General features: G+C 45.3%; 2 protein-coding genes across 4 annotated transcripts in view; one reads left to right on the top strand and one right to left on the bottom strand.

The window, feature by feature from the left end:
- Positions 1-212: 212 nt before the first annotated feature.
- LOC142892351 (fructose-bisphosphate aldolase A-like) lies at positions 213-6,849 on the top strand. 2 transcript variants are annotated; one of them, XM_076032451.1, is made up of 8 exons: positions 213-358; positions 1,303-1,427; positions 2,587-2,853; positions 3,289-3,449; positions 4,223-4,306; positions 4,556-4,730; positions 5,263-5,462; positions 6,313-6,849. In XM_076032451.1, exons 2-8 carry the CDS (start codon positions 1,316-1,318, stop codon positions 6,406-6,408), a joined length of 1,095 nt encoding a protein of 364 aa, XP_075888566.1. In that variant the 5' UTR covers positions 213-358; positions 1,303-1,315; the 3' UTR covers positions 6,409-6,849. The 2 variants fall into 2 exon arrangements, with proteins under 2 accessions (XP_075888566.1, XP_075888565.1); XM_076032450.1 differs by having other exon boundaries at positions 223-363.
- A 161-nt stretch (positions 6,850-7,010) lies between these two features.
- The window catches only part of gps1 (G protein pathway suppressor 1), a 7,010-nt gene continuing 820 nt past the window's right edge, over positions 7,011-13,200 (bottom strand). For both annotated transcript variants that reach the window (XM_076032448.1, XM_076032449.1), the window contains exons 2-14: positions 12,681-12,773; positions 12,023-12,204; positions 11,300-11,464; positions 10,987-11,122; positions 10,797-10,874; positions 10,596-10,656; positions 9,716-9,801; positions 9,462-9,556; positions 9,243-9,348; positions 9,068-9,148; positions 8,848-8,985; positions 8,615-8,749; positions 7,011-7,689 (exon numbers count right to left, since the gene is read on the bottom strand). In XM_076032448.1, the coding sequence (XP_075888563.1) occupies positions 7,615-7,689; positions 8,615-8,749; positions 8,848-8,985; positions 9,068-9,148; positions 9,243-9,348; positions 9,462-9,556; positions 9,716-9,801; positions 10,596-10,656; positions 10,797-10,874; positions 10,987-11,122; positions 11,300-11,464; positions 12,023-12,204; positions 12,681-12,773 (1,431 nt within the window). In that variant the 3' untranslated portion in view covers positions 7,011-7,614. The remainder of the gene's footprint in view (positions 7,690-8,614; positions 8,750-8,847; positions 8,986-9,067; positions 9,149-9,242; positions 9,349-9,461; positions 9,557-9,715; positions 9,802-10,595; positions 10,657-10,796; positions 10,875-10,986; positions 11,123-11,299; positions 11,465-12,022; positions 12,205-12,680; positions 12,774-13,200) is intronic.

Here is a 13,200-nt window from a genome sequence, read left to right as displayed (position 1 = left end):
AGTCGAAAAACGATGCCAATTTTATGGTGCTGTGTTTGGAAATGAACATTTATAATCGTAATTTACCGAAAACCCGCTTTAGAATCGTCTGTCAGGCAAAGTTTCGGGTCGAATTCGGCACATCCTACAGCATCCCAGCTGAAAGCCATGGGAGCCCGACGACACAAGTAAAATCTCTTCCTACTGGACGAACCGGTGACGAGCCCGTTGAAAGCTGCGCTCTGATTGGACGAGCCCCGGGCCGACCTCGCCTCTACACCTCCGGCATCTCCCCATCGCTCTCATTTTACGACAGCGGTTTCCTGCATCTCTCCTCCTCCTCCGCCACCGCTTCCTCCTGTCACAGCACGTAGAAACAGTACGGTGAGTTTAACTTTTCTCCATTGTCGAATTATTTTACTCCAGCATTTATTTATTTTTTTGCCATGTATGTTTAACCAACAGCTTAGCATAGCTTGTCTTTGTCAATTGCTCTTCCGGTAACATATCACGCAACTAAATTCTGATGACTTATTGTGGCGCTTCGGTTTTGTTTTGTTTTACTAAGTCTTTCAAGGTCATTTAAACGTGTCACGTTGAGAACGAGAATTTGAAACAACAACTTGAAGTTGTTTCGGTTACTTTGGGGGGTTTTTCCGTGCTGTCTACACGGTGCCCCTCTCAAGTCAAAGTCACAAGTGTGTGTGGCAAGGACACGGAAGTGCCGTCACGAGAAGCTACTGCTCTGTACGGACACTTTGCAGCCACTGTTCGCTCTTAATTGTTCTACTAGGTTCTCCTAATGACTTTATATATATATATATATATATATATATATATATATATATATATATATATATATATATATACATATAAAGAAGACCTACAACTTTATTTATAATTTGCACTCTATATTGTACTAATCTGTCATGTTTCGTCGTGGTCGTTGTGTACGTCTTGGTGTCGTTATTGCGACCATATTTAAAACTACCGAAGTCCTCCTGCTTAATCCGAAAAAAATGGCAAAACAGGACATTGGCAAAGTCAAGAGTGTTGAAATGTGTTGAACAAAAGACAGGTGAGGCATTTCTGCCTTTATTTCTTTCTTCTTTTTTTTTCTTTTACCTTACACTGATAACACCGGTGTGACAACACCATTGTGTGAACGATGTGTGGTTGGTTTGATTTCCAAAGACTGCCCAGAGTGTTTCTGCCTTTTCGCCCGTGAAGAAATCAGCTCAGCGTGCTTGTTCTCCCCCCCCCCCCCCCTCTCTCTCTCTCTCTCTCTCTCCCTCTCTCTCTCTCTCTCTCTTTCTCATCTAGACGCAGAATCACCATGACTCACGCCCATCCCTTCTTGAATGCCGAGCAGAAGAAGCAGCTCAGCGGCATCGCTAAGCGTATTGTGTTTGCCGGTAAAGGAATCCTGGCTGCCGATGAGTCCACAGGTACATATCCATAGGGGGGGGTTTGCGCAGGAGGAAACAGGATGAAATGGGATCATACTGATCCTGTTAACCCTGAGCACCCACAACTGTTGGTCATCCTGTAAACACGTTAAAAAGCAGATACGCCGTGTGCCGGCTCGCCATTTGAAACATTCTGGGCGTTTAATTTGAACTGCATCAAATATGGGAACAGGACACTTCGAACTCGCTGGTCGCTGTTAGTCTGGTACAGGGGTGGTCAAACTTTTTGACTGGTGGGCCACAATGGGCTGCAAAATTTGGTGTTTAGCTCTTTATTGAAATGACTCTTAAAACACACAAAAAAAATGGATGAAATGCAACTATTTTATGACTTACTCGCTATTAATATAAATATATATTTTTTTAAAAGTTTGGCGGGCCGGATTAAAAGCTTAACGAGTCGCAGCAGCTGGATTGCTTAGATTTCCAGGTCACCCGTCCGTCTCGCCGTCCTCTAACAGAAAGAGTTTTTAAGTGTAGAAGACATAGAGGAGGATGGAACTGAAAGCCCAGCAGCCGCTAAACAGATTACAAACAGATGCAGTAGTTTTTTTTTTCAGAGCTAATTTAATTTATTTTTATAGTACAGAAAGAACAAAAAAAACAGGACTGAGGCCCTTTTTTCGGTTCTCGGTGTGTTTTCACTGAGTCAAGAGTCAGGAGTTAAGATGGGCCACAGTGGGTTCTAAAATTAGACAGGGGGTGCGGAGCAGGAGCAGATGGATGGAGTGTTTTGTTGACCCACCTCTATAGGAGGAAAAGCTACATCATGGGATCAACGTGCGCTTTGATGTCTATTGAAAGTGAACAAAAGCAGTTGCTAATGATGTCACTGGTTAATTTCCTCAATGGAAATATCCTGACTGTCTTTATGTGGGTTAGCCTTAGTTAAAACCAACTGAAACCTGCAGAAAGTATTTCGGGATGGAAAGCAACATTATGGTCCAGGCCTCAGTGTTTTTTTTAGGTTTTCCATAAGTTTCAGTCTAAAATCAGTTTTGACTTCATACTTCATCGAACGCAACTTTATGCTCTTGTTCTGCGTCCTGCACCCACCAGCACCGACTACCTCGTGTCTAAAGTGCGTCTCTTTCCCAACCCCTCTCTCTCTCTCTCTCTCCCCCTGGGCAATCTGCAGGCAGCATGGCCAAGCGCTTCAGCGGCATCGGCACGGAGAACACGGAGGAGAACCGCAGACTCTACCGCCAGCTCCTCTTCACCGCCGACGAGCGGGTCAACTCCTGCATCAGCGGCATCATCTTCTTCCACGAGACGCTCTACCAGAAGACCGACAGCGGCAAGCCCTTCCCCCAGCTGATCAAAGATAAGGTCATGGTGGTGGGCATCAAGGTGGACAAGGGCGTGGTCCCTCTGGCCGGCACCAATGGAGAGACCACCACTCAAGGTATGCAGATATTGCCCAGAAGGGGGCGCGCTGGGGTCCCAGCTCCCACATGGGACCCTCTTGTCTATGGGAATGTCACCCCAGAGGTCACCAACGTGGTGCCTGTGGGCACCAGGTCCTCCCCAAGGACCACTATATCAGTAGCCCCCCCCGGAGGCCGAAAAATAGCACGACTCGTCAAGCTGGGTCTAAAATTCAATTTTATCCAACCTTGATAAGTCATTGTTAATTATTCAGTGTCTTCACATTGATCAGCATCAGTAATAATAATATATAACTGAGAAAGTTTTTTTATTTCAGTAGAGTGTAGCAAGCTGGTTGCCCTTCATATGACTCGGGAGCCATGAAGTAGCTCTCAGGTTCAGAAAGGTTGGTGACCCCTGGTCGAGGCGACCAATCACCTCAGGTTTTTCAGTCCCGCTGTGTTCCCGGCAGGTCTGGACGGACTCTACGAGCGCTGCGCCCAGTACAAAAAGGACGGCGCTGACTTTGCCAAGTGGCGATGCGTGCTGAAGATCACCGAGAACACCCCGTCCGAACTGGCCATCATGGAGAACGCCAACGTGCTGGCCCGCTACGCCAGCATCTGCCAGATGGTGAGACGCCTGTTCACACACTTTAAAAAAAACAACAACAAAGAAAAGTCCTTGTTTGCAAGTCAAATGTCCAGTGTGTAAAATTTGGCTGAATTTATGATTTTATATTGGTAAAAGCTCAATATACTGCCCAGGAATACATTAATAAAAGTGTTTACTCACAGTACAGTAAAAGTCATTTGGTTTTCCTACCCTTAGCTGCCATCTTGCACCACCATTATTTAAGGAAGCCGGTACTCAGGGAACCACCTGACAGCGCGTTTCATATTTAGGCAGACAGGCTCACTTAAAAAACCCTCCCTCTCCCAATCTTGCCAGTGAGCTACGATGGCCGGCCCACAAAAAACCTGCATACTTCATCCACCTTATTCTTTCTTTGTTGGTTTATTTGAGGGCGCCAGTGTTCACCCACACCAGGCTTCCTTGGGAGTGAAGTGGTGCAACATGGCAGCTAACTGGGACCCTTATTGGTCTATGTACAGTCTATTCTTATATATTTAAGAACCGTTCTAAGGCCAGGAAAACCAATTCCTTTTATTGTATTGTGAGTATACACTGTTATTAATGTATTCTTGGGCAGTATGTTAAGCTTTTACAAATACAAAAAAAAAATCATAAAATAAACAAAATTTCCACACTGGACCTATAAATAATTCCTCAAAGTTTTCCCAGCTGCTTTGTAACAGTCGGTTCAATAAGTCACAAAGCCAAGAGAGAGGAAGTGCTTTTGTCTCATGCCACGACATCACTTCCTGTGACTCTTCCCCCCACAGCATGGCATTGTTCCAATCGTCGAGCCGGAGATTCTCCCGGACGGCGACCATGACCTGGAGCGCTGCCAGTATGTGACTGAGAAGGTAAGCTGGGAACTCCTTTTGAAATGACAGCGGACATTGTCCTGCTACTACTTCCTACCTCGTCGCCTTGCTACGTCACAAGTCACAGCAACTGGTTTGACACTGCTGATGGCCGAGCACAATGAGTATTTTTGTCGAGCTTCACTCAACAAACCCACTGCTGTCGGTACATTGAGTTAAAATGACTGTAGTGTGGAGCGAGAGAGCGAGGGAATACCAGCAGCGTCTTTGGGTTTTTTCACTGCTCAGGTGTTGGCGGCGGTCTACAAGGCGCTGTCTGACCACCACGTCTACCTGGAGGGCACGCTGCTCAAACCCAACATGGTCACCGCCGGACACTCCTGCCCCAAGAAGAACAGCGCTGAGGAGATCGCCATGGCAACCGTCACCGCCCTGAGGCGCACAGTGCCCCCTGCTGTGCCAGGTGAGGAGGTTTTGACGTGTGATTTCACTGTATGATCTATTGTCTTTATCAGTTTATTAGAGTTCATAAATAATCTAACTAATTGTATTATATTGTTTATTTTATTACACTGTACTATTGCACAATTATTATTTTACTGTTATTTATTACTGTTACAGGTTTATATTATTATACAGTTTATTGTGTTTTCGTTTCATGCTTTGCATCCCATTGTTTGCAACTATTTAAATTCTATTATATTGTTATATTATATTGAATAACACTTCAAACACCCGTATCTGTACTTTTTTTTTTAAATATATTTTTTAACATTTTACTTTGTAGAACTTATAATTTGCCACTTGCCGCTTTTCAAATCTTATTTTACACTTTCTTTATTCCTCGTAATGCACAGTCACATCAGCTTCTGCCACGCCAACCAGTGATTTCACTGCCATGTCACGTGACGTGACAAATAAAATCTTTGAATTTGACTTTGATTGAACTTTCCTTTCCTTTCCTTTCCTTTCCCTCGCATCCACTCTCACCCAAGGAGTCACCTTCCTGTCTGGCGGTCAGAGCGAGGAGGAGGCCACCATCAACCTGAATGCCATGAACCAGTGCCGGCTGCACCGGCCATGGGCCCTCACCTTCTCCTTCGGCCGCGCCCTGCAGGCCTCGGCCCTGAAGGCCTGGGGGGGCAAGGCGGAGAACGGCAAGGCCTGCCAGGAGGAGTACATCAAGAGAGCTATGGTAAGGAGGAGGAGCGGGAAGAGGAGGAGGATTGAAATGGAAAATAAGCTTTTATTTGGCTACGTTAGATTCTAAGGATCCTCCTCCTCAAGTAGAATCTGCAGATGGGCATGTTGGCACCATGTTGGGCAACTTTTTCAGTGGACAGAAGACTGTAGAAGAAGTAAAGTGCAGCCCATTTATTATTTAACATGGTCAAAAGAATATCAGAAGTATTTCCACTAAAAAGGTTAAGCGTGTAATATTTGGAGATTTTGAGCAGAAACAGCAACATCAAGTGGTTGCATTTTAGATTGCAGCGTCTTTCACTGACCCTCCCTCTCCCAAGCTTGCCAGTGAACTACGGTGGCCTGCGCACCCAAACCTGGATACCTCGTCCACCTTCTTCTTCTTTGATTATTTGAGGATGCGAGCATTCACCCTAATTACCAACCGCGCTGACAGGCAGCTGGATTGGCCACACCAGGCTTCCTTAGAAATATGGCGATGCAAGACGGCAGCTAACTGGGAGCAAGAGCCTTCATCTATGTATATTCTTGTATACATGGGAATCGTTCTATGGTTAGGGAAACCAAATGGCTTTTATGGTACTACGATTATACACTTTCATTGATGTATTTACGGGCAGTATATTCAGCTTCTACCAATATAAATATCACAAATCAGGCCAAATACTACACACTGGACCACACTGGAAGAATTCAAGTGGAGATATAAGAGCATAACTCGCTCCACTACATGGAGCAAGTTCATCATTATTGGTTTCATTTCAGGCAGTCTTGACTGAATCACCACCAGGAGTGATCCAATGAATCATGTTGGGTGTTTTTTTTTGTGCGTTTCTCCGCAGAACAACAGCCTGGCCGCTCAGGGGAAGTACCAGCCCTCCGGAGATAAAGGAGCAGCAGCCCAGGAGTCTCTGTTTGTGTCAGACCACGCCTACTGATCGTGGGTGTCCTTCGCACACGTCCTCCACATTCCACTTAACCACGCCTCCTCCTACACCCCCACCCTCCCTAGCCAACCACATGCAGAGGCAACGTGCCACCGCAGGCGTCATCCGGTGTTGTTGCATCATTACAAGTTCAGAAATTGTTCTAAATAAAAATCCATTTAAATCGCGACAACAATGCCTTCAAGTTTGACGAATGAAGTCACGGCTGGTGGTTATAACTATATATATATACATATATATATAGTTATAACCCTGAAATCTCAAGAGCACCCCTCCCTTTGGTATTTAATTAATATTTTTACTAAACTTTCCTAAGCACATTTATTATCTTTATTATCTAACACAACCAACTGCTGGAGAGACACTTTGTCCAAGATAATATATATTAGCGAGTGTACACACTGAAACCAAATAAAACTTTTCCATCACTTATGTTGTGTTGTGCCCCTTTTCATTGTGACAGTGTGAACAGAGTAGTCCATTATCCTCATTACTGCTTTTTTATATATGCCCTGTAGAGTAATGGTCTTAATGTGAGAATTTACAGTGCAGCATCAACACGTGTTGCATAAATAAGCTCAGTACAGCCACAATGAAGTCAGTCGGCCTCTGTCTTCTTCTACTGTGATTCAGCCAGAGGCAAACAAGAGTTTTATTATCGTGACCATCTATGTTTTTACCATCCAGGCACTGCTGTCTTCATTTCTGCACAGACCCCTTTCTCTTTTGCAGCCTCTCTTTACATTTCAGTAAAAATTATTTTACCAACAGGTGCAACTGGCGGCACAGTATTCTCCTGAGACTGCACGTTTCAGTAGGTATTTTTTTTATTTTAAAACCTTGTTGCAGTTAACAAGTGTAAGCAGAGCAAAGTGCATCTCCTACCACTAACGTACAGCTTAAGTGCTGAGCTTTTCACCTGAACACTTTTTTCTTCTCGTCGTTTCTCCGGGGTCACACTAAGAAAAGAAAGAAGAAAATAACAATAATCCCCTCATATCGCCAGACAGGGGCAGCAGAGATCGTTTCAGAATTTCAAAGTCTTTTTAAGTGTCTTTCTCCCAGCTGAAACACAACACGAGGAGGTGGGTTGGTGGTTGGTGAGTGGGGGGGTAGGGGGGTGTCTGAGTGGATGGGTGCCTCCTCCGGCCTGTGGCTGCTGTCGACACCGTGCGAGCCCGGCCTGTGGCGTCGTCCTCACATGTTGGTGCTCATCCTGGTCTGACTGTTGGCCGGGGTCAGTTCGCCCTGGCTGCCTTCTCTGGGTGGAGACTGTCGTGACGTGGAACACAACAAGAGTTAACGGTTAAGACGACGACTGATTCTTCGATTAATCGCGATTATGCCAATTAATCGAAGCTGACAAAGCTGGCAGTACAGTCGCAAAGGGCGACGCCAATTACAAAGCCCATTGGGACGTCGTCGTTGTATGTTGCGTGATTTAGATACATTTCTACAGATGAATCGTGATGAATTGCGATTCTGAATTAATTGCGATTAATTGCATCGTAGCCCTCTGAATCGGAATCGAATTGAATCGTCAGGTTCCTAGCGATTCCCACCCCTACAAAATATCCGTGAATATTCGGAGGGTAGTGGGGGGGTCCCTGATTGTTATACACAGGACCGGTTGGCTCGGCTTGGCCAAAAAACATTGTAAATAATGTTTTGTTTTGTTAAATGAATATTACACAGGATCTTAAAGGCATTTTAGTGACCATCAGTGCCATCGGGGGGGGGGGGGACTCTCCTGTATTTCACACTGGTTTCATTAACTAAACACAAAAATCCTGCAGATCTATGCAATTTTCATTTGTGGGAATACACGTCTTACAAAAGACAGATGCTTGGCTTTCTGAAACCACCTAAAATGTACTATAATACACTTATTTTGAATTTGACAGTATTTATAGATTGCTCTGTTGCTCCCTCTTAGTTTTTTTTTTTTTTCTTTAATTTTTGCGTCAAAGGAGTTGCATGGTAATCTTGCTGTGCTGTGCACAATGACAATAAAGCCTTTCAATCTACCCGTTTCTTTTCCTCAATCGGTCTACGACTCTAAACCTCTTTTTTTTTTTTATGCACGCATTTCCGAAAACTCTTCCCACTGTGTTCACATCGCAGAACGTGTCCTTTAAAAATGAGAAACATCAATGTGAAATATGGGGCACAATTAACATGAAGTTCATTCAAATACCTTAACGTGGATTTGGTTGCGCAGCACAGCAGCTCGGAGGATCATTGCTTTGGCTCGTCTTTGGAACTCTTTGCCCATGTGCAGCGACTTCTCAAACGTGGTGCTCCGCTGGTCCACGTCCCTCGCGTACAGGATCTGGCGACGCGTCAGAGAAAGTCACAGGTGAGCGCAAACCTTGCGGGGGGGGGGGGGGAACCGTCTGGGCTCAAGCGCAATATTTCCACGAGAGTCACCTTGCTGTGCGAGTCGATGCGCGCGTTGATGAGCCCCTCCAGTATGAGCTGGGTGAGCTCGTCCTCCAGGGCCGCGACTGTAGTGTTGAAGGCCTGGGCCATCTTGGTCATGTCCGCAGAGACGTAGGGGCTGAAATACTGAAAGGCAGAAGCACTTTTTACGACGGAAAGCGCTAGAGTTTTACATTGTATTGGTCAAAGAACGTTTGCGTCTTCTGACCTGAATGAGGGCTCTGTTCCTGATCTGGCTGTACAGGGTTTTGACATGCGGGGCCAAGTACATGTCCAATAGGAGATTATCCTGCAAGGGGAAAATCACAGATGATTATTTTTCCCCATTCTTTTTACGGTCTCAACTTCGATTGCTTTCAAGTCCCAACGGTTTCTCCTCCGACCTTCATCTCATCCAGCAGCTTGAGACAAGACGCGTACTTGGACTCGTAGAACTTGAAGATGATGTCGCGGATCTGAGGTTCCAGCTCTAGGAATAACTTAAAGGAGCTGCGGACAGAGAGGGATTATTCATATAATTATTATTATCACCGACTGCTGGTGCTGCTCTTTTTTTTTTCTTTTTTTTTTTTTAAACCACGTGCAACCGAAGGGCTGCCGACCTGCTGGAGATGACGTTGCGTTGGAGCTCCTGTCTGTCGAATGTGGCCAAAGCACACAGGCCTCCGTACACGGCTACGTTACTGGGCGACAGCAGCTGCAGAGGGCGAAAAACACACGCGTGCAGGTAATTAAGACTATTAGCTTTCCGACAGAACTTGATCAACACGGCATAAAAAAAAAAAATACTAGCGTTCAAAGTCACAGCTGCCGATACTTCGATTGTAAACACGGTGAACGCATCCGCGATACAAACCTCTGGACAGTCACAGTGGTCGAAAGAGGCCTGCAGGAAGCACTTGGCGGCAGGTTTGTATTTTCGCGAGGCCAACTCTGCCAGACCTGAGAGACCGGGACAAAGACACACAGTGGGTGAGCGGCTGGCAATAATAATGACACCGTTATTACCGAAAAGCCGCAGGTGTGGTGTGATCATCATCAGCTGCGTCTCCATTCCCCCTAGAAGTGCGCGCGACCTAAATACCGCAATAAAAATTGGGAATGGAAAAACCTAAATTTCGAAAAACCTCTCGGATATCGTTGGAAAGTTTTTGACGCCGTCGTGAGGTGGTTTTTCAGGACGTGTCGAGGTTCATCGCAAAAGCGTCATGGAAACACTTTCTTCGCATTTACCCGTCGCCGGACGTGACGACGTACAGGGGTCACATGACCCGTTCACTTGAAGTAGAGATGGCGTGTCGCGATCTTTGGACGGAGGAGGAGTCGGAATATTTTTCACAAGTGATCAAAGACAAAAATATAACAACCATTCTTGACGACAAACAAACGTAAACAAACGATGGCAAACATAATTGTCGGAAATCTCGCAGGACGAAATTTTACGAGAATTACAGTTTATGCGCTTTACACCCTTCAATGGAAACACCCGCAAATCGCAATTGTACTTGGACGGAATTTTAGAAATATCGCTTTTATTTTGCGGGGGGAAAAAAACTGTAGCTATTTTCTCCTTTTTCCCTTCAGCAAATCACTTTCATGCACATTGTAAGAAACAACCATAATGACCATCAAAGAGGCTACCTGTGTTTTTCATTATCAACGAGGTGCAAATGTCTGCTGGTTTTAATTCACATACGAGCAGGAGCATCGTTGCATAAATCACAGTATCGTCTCACCTGCAGCACACTTTAATTTGGTGAGGACTGCTTGGTTTTGGCTGTCTCGCTCTCCCCTTTGCTAAATAAAGAAGGAAAAAGGAAAAAACGGGTCAACACGACTTTCAACCTTTTTAAGAACTGCGGCCACAAAAGCGCTCAGACTGTTAAGTCGTGATATTCGTCCGCTAATGCATCTCCTGTTGCGTCGGTGGCGCTCACCTCTGCTATCTCTGGCGTGGATTCTGCTTTGTTGACGTAGCTCAGCACGTGGGACCAGTTCTGGAGGTAAACGCTAACCTGGTGGGTGCAATTCAAACAGGCCATTTCAAAAACGATGACTCGCCCCCCAAAAAAAAACAACAACCACTAAATCCTGTTTTCTGCTGCAGAACCGGTCATCCCGCCGTACCTTGATGACATTCAGACACATGTTGATGACATGCTTAGCACTGGTGCAGTAGTCTCTGGCTCTTGAATAGCACTTGAGGGCATTACTAAGGTCACCGCAGTCCAGGTAGTGGTCACCCAGGTCATCGTGGCCTCTCCTGGATAAAGAAGGCAAAGGAGGGAGAAGAATGAAGAGAAGAAGCGCCTCCTTTTTTCCAAGAAGAAGCATTGGACCATTTTTTACAATTGAATATGGACAGCAGTTTAACGTTTTTAAAAGGTAAAAAAAATAAATAATAATAATTGGAACACTCTGGATAATTGCGCCATCAGACCTGATGCTCTCTTTAATGGAGTTTCCTTTGTAGTTCTTCAGATCCGTGTCCAGTTTCTCCAGCTTGAGGAGAGCCTTTTTCCTGGTGGACTCTGCCCAGGCCGAGTCCAGGGGAGGAGGGACCACGGCGCCTTCGGGTACCGTGTCAGGAACACCCTGCACCTCCCTGGAGGGACGGAAAGCAGAGGGAAAAAAGGAGTGGAAAAAATGCATCTCCAGTCAGAATTCAGTAAAACACATGAATACAACTGCACTACTGCCACGAACACAGCCACCTGCTCCACTGCAGCCACACGATGGCAAACGGGGAGGCAGACAGCCACATATATCACGTAGATCTGACTGAGTTCCGCACCAACGGCAGATCCAAGGCTTTACAAGGTTGCCATCAGTTTTCTCGTGCCCACCGTTCCCGAGACCATGAGATGATGTCAGGTGTGCTGTGAGAAATTATCCAATTTCACCTAATTGGTTTAAAAATAATAATTATAATAATGACATTACACTGTCAAGTGACTGCGGTTTAAAAGGAATGTGAGCCTATTTTACTCCCTTAATTGCTGCTAGAATATCAGCTTTGTGTGCATCCAAACAGGCCCAGGTTTCACACTGGGTGAGTATAAATAAATTAAGAGACTCTATCGTCATTATTAAGCTGAAAAAAGTTTCATTTTATAATATTTTTGGTTGGTGGTGTGCCCAGAAACGCAATCTGTTCCGATACCTTGAGGCCTCGGTGAGTTTGCGGTGGATCTCCTCGTACGTGTCCACGTTGAAAGTCCTCTGGACGAAGGTGAGGGCCATCTTCAGGGCCTCCACCCGGAGCTGAGGACAGTGCTCCGCGATGAACTGCAGTCTCTCGATGCGCATCAAGCCGCTGTAGCTGGTGGCGTACTGCTCCAGATCCTACCCGCACAGAAGCAACAAAGGGGGGAAGAGAAAGAGTCGAGGAGTCACGTCTGGCTGAAAACTTCAAAGTTCGGTTGTAACACGCAAGGTTTGAGTGGTGGTATTTTTTGTACTATGCAACGGTGACGTTCTAAAATCATCCGAGTGCTGTCTGAGCTGACAATTACGTTGCAGAGAAGCCATGTTTTAAGCAAAGTGTTAAAAACCATCCAACTTTGCAACATTCAACTCGTGCTTCCTTCAATTTAAACTTTAACAAACAACACATTCATCGTATTTAAATATATAAATTAGCATGTCTTCTAAATCTGCTCGGTAAAAGTCACCGACATCACTGGCAGGTTTTTTTCCACGTGCGTTCACTTTTGTCCTGCAACTGTGTGTGCGTGCGTGTGTGTGTGTGTGTGTGTGTGTGTGTGTGTGTGTGTGTGTGTGTGTGTGCGTGCGTGCGTGTGCGTGCATGAAGTCTCTACCAGCGTCGGGTTCTCCACAATATAGTTGCTTTCAGGAGCATTCTGTTGGTCCTCTTGAGGGTCGGCATCAATCTGCATGGGTTCAACAGAGCCCTGAGAGACACAGAGGGGTTGGCTTAGCTAAGACACTGTGAACAATACCGTTAACTAATATACAAAGCAAAGTAAAATTGTATTATAATAACACGGTTTAATACAAATGTAAGAGATTTCTTACCGTGTACCCAAGTTAACAACTAATGCAGGGAGACCGTTTCAGAAGAAGGCTTAAATTTTCATTCCTCAAATAAATATATATATCGGTGGCTGACAAAAACCTTTACACGATAGACACGAGCTTGGCCATTATGCTAAGAATGCAAAGTAATACGACGCACAATGACCCAATTACACGAATGACTTAATGTGAAAATGTCTACACATGTTCACGCTACCTGTCTTTTTAAGCTAACGTGACAACCAGCTAACAACAGGAAGTTGCGTTGGTTGGGCTAGTTCACTAGCTACATGCTACAAACAC

The sequence above is a fragment of the Nelusetta ayraudi genome, unplaced genomic scaffold, assembly GCF_046127955.1.
Source record: "Nelusetta ayraudi isolate G7.1 ecotype Tasmania unplaced genomic scaffold, CSIRO-AGI_Nayr_v1 ptg000034l, whole genome shotgun sequence".
In the NCBI taxonomy this organism is placed as follows: Eukaryota; Metazoa; Chordata; class Actinopteri; order Tetraodontiformes; family Monacanthidae; genus Nelusetta; species Nelusetta ayraudi.
This window is presented reverse-complemented; position numbering and strand designations above follow the sequence as displayed.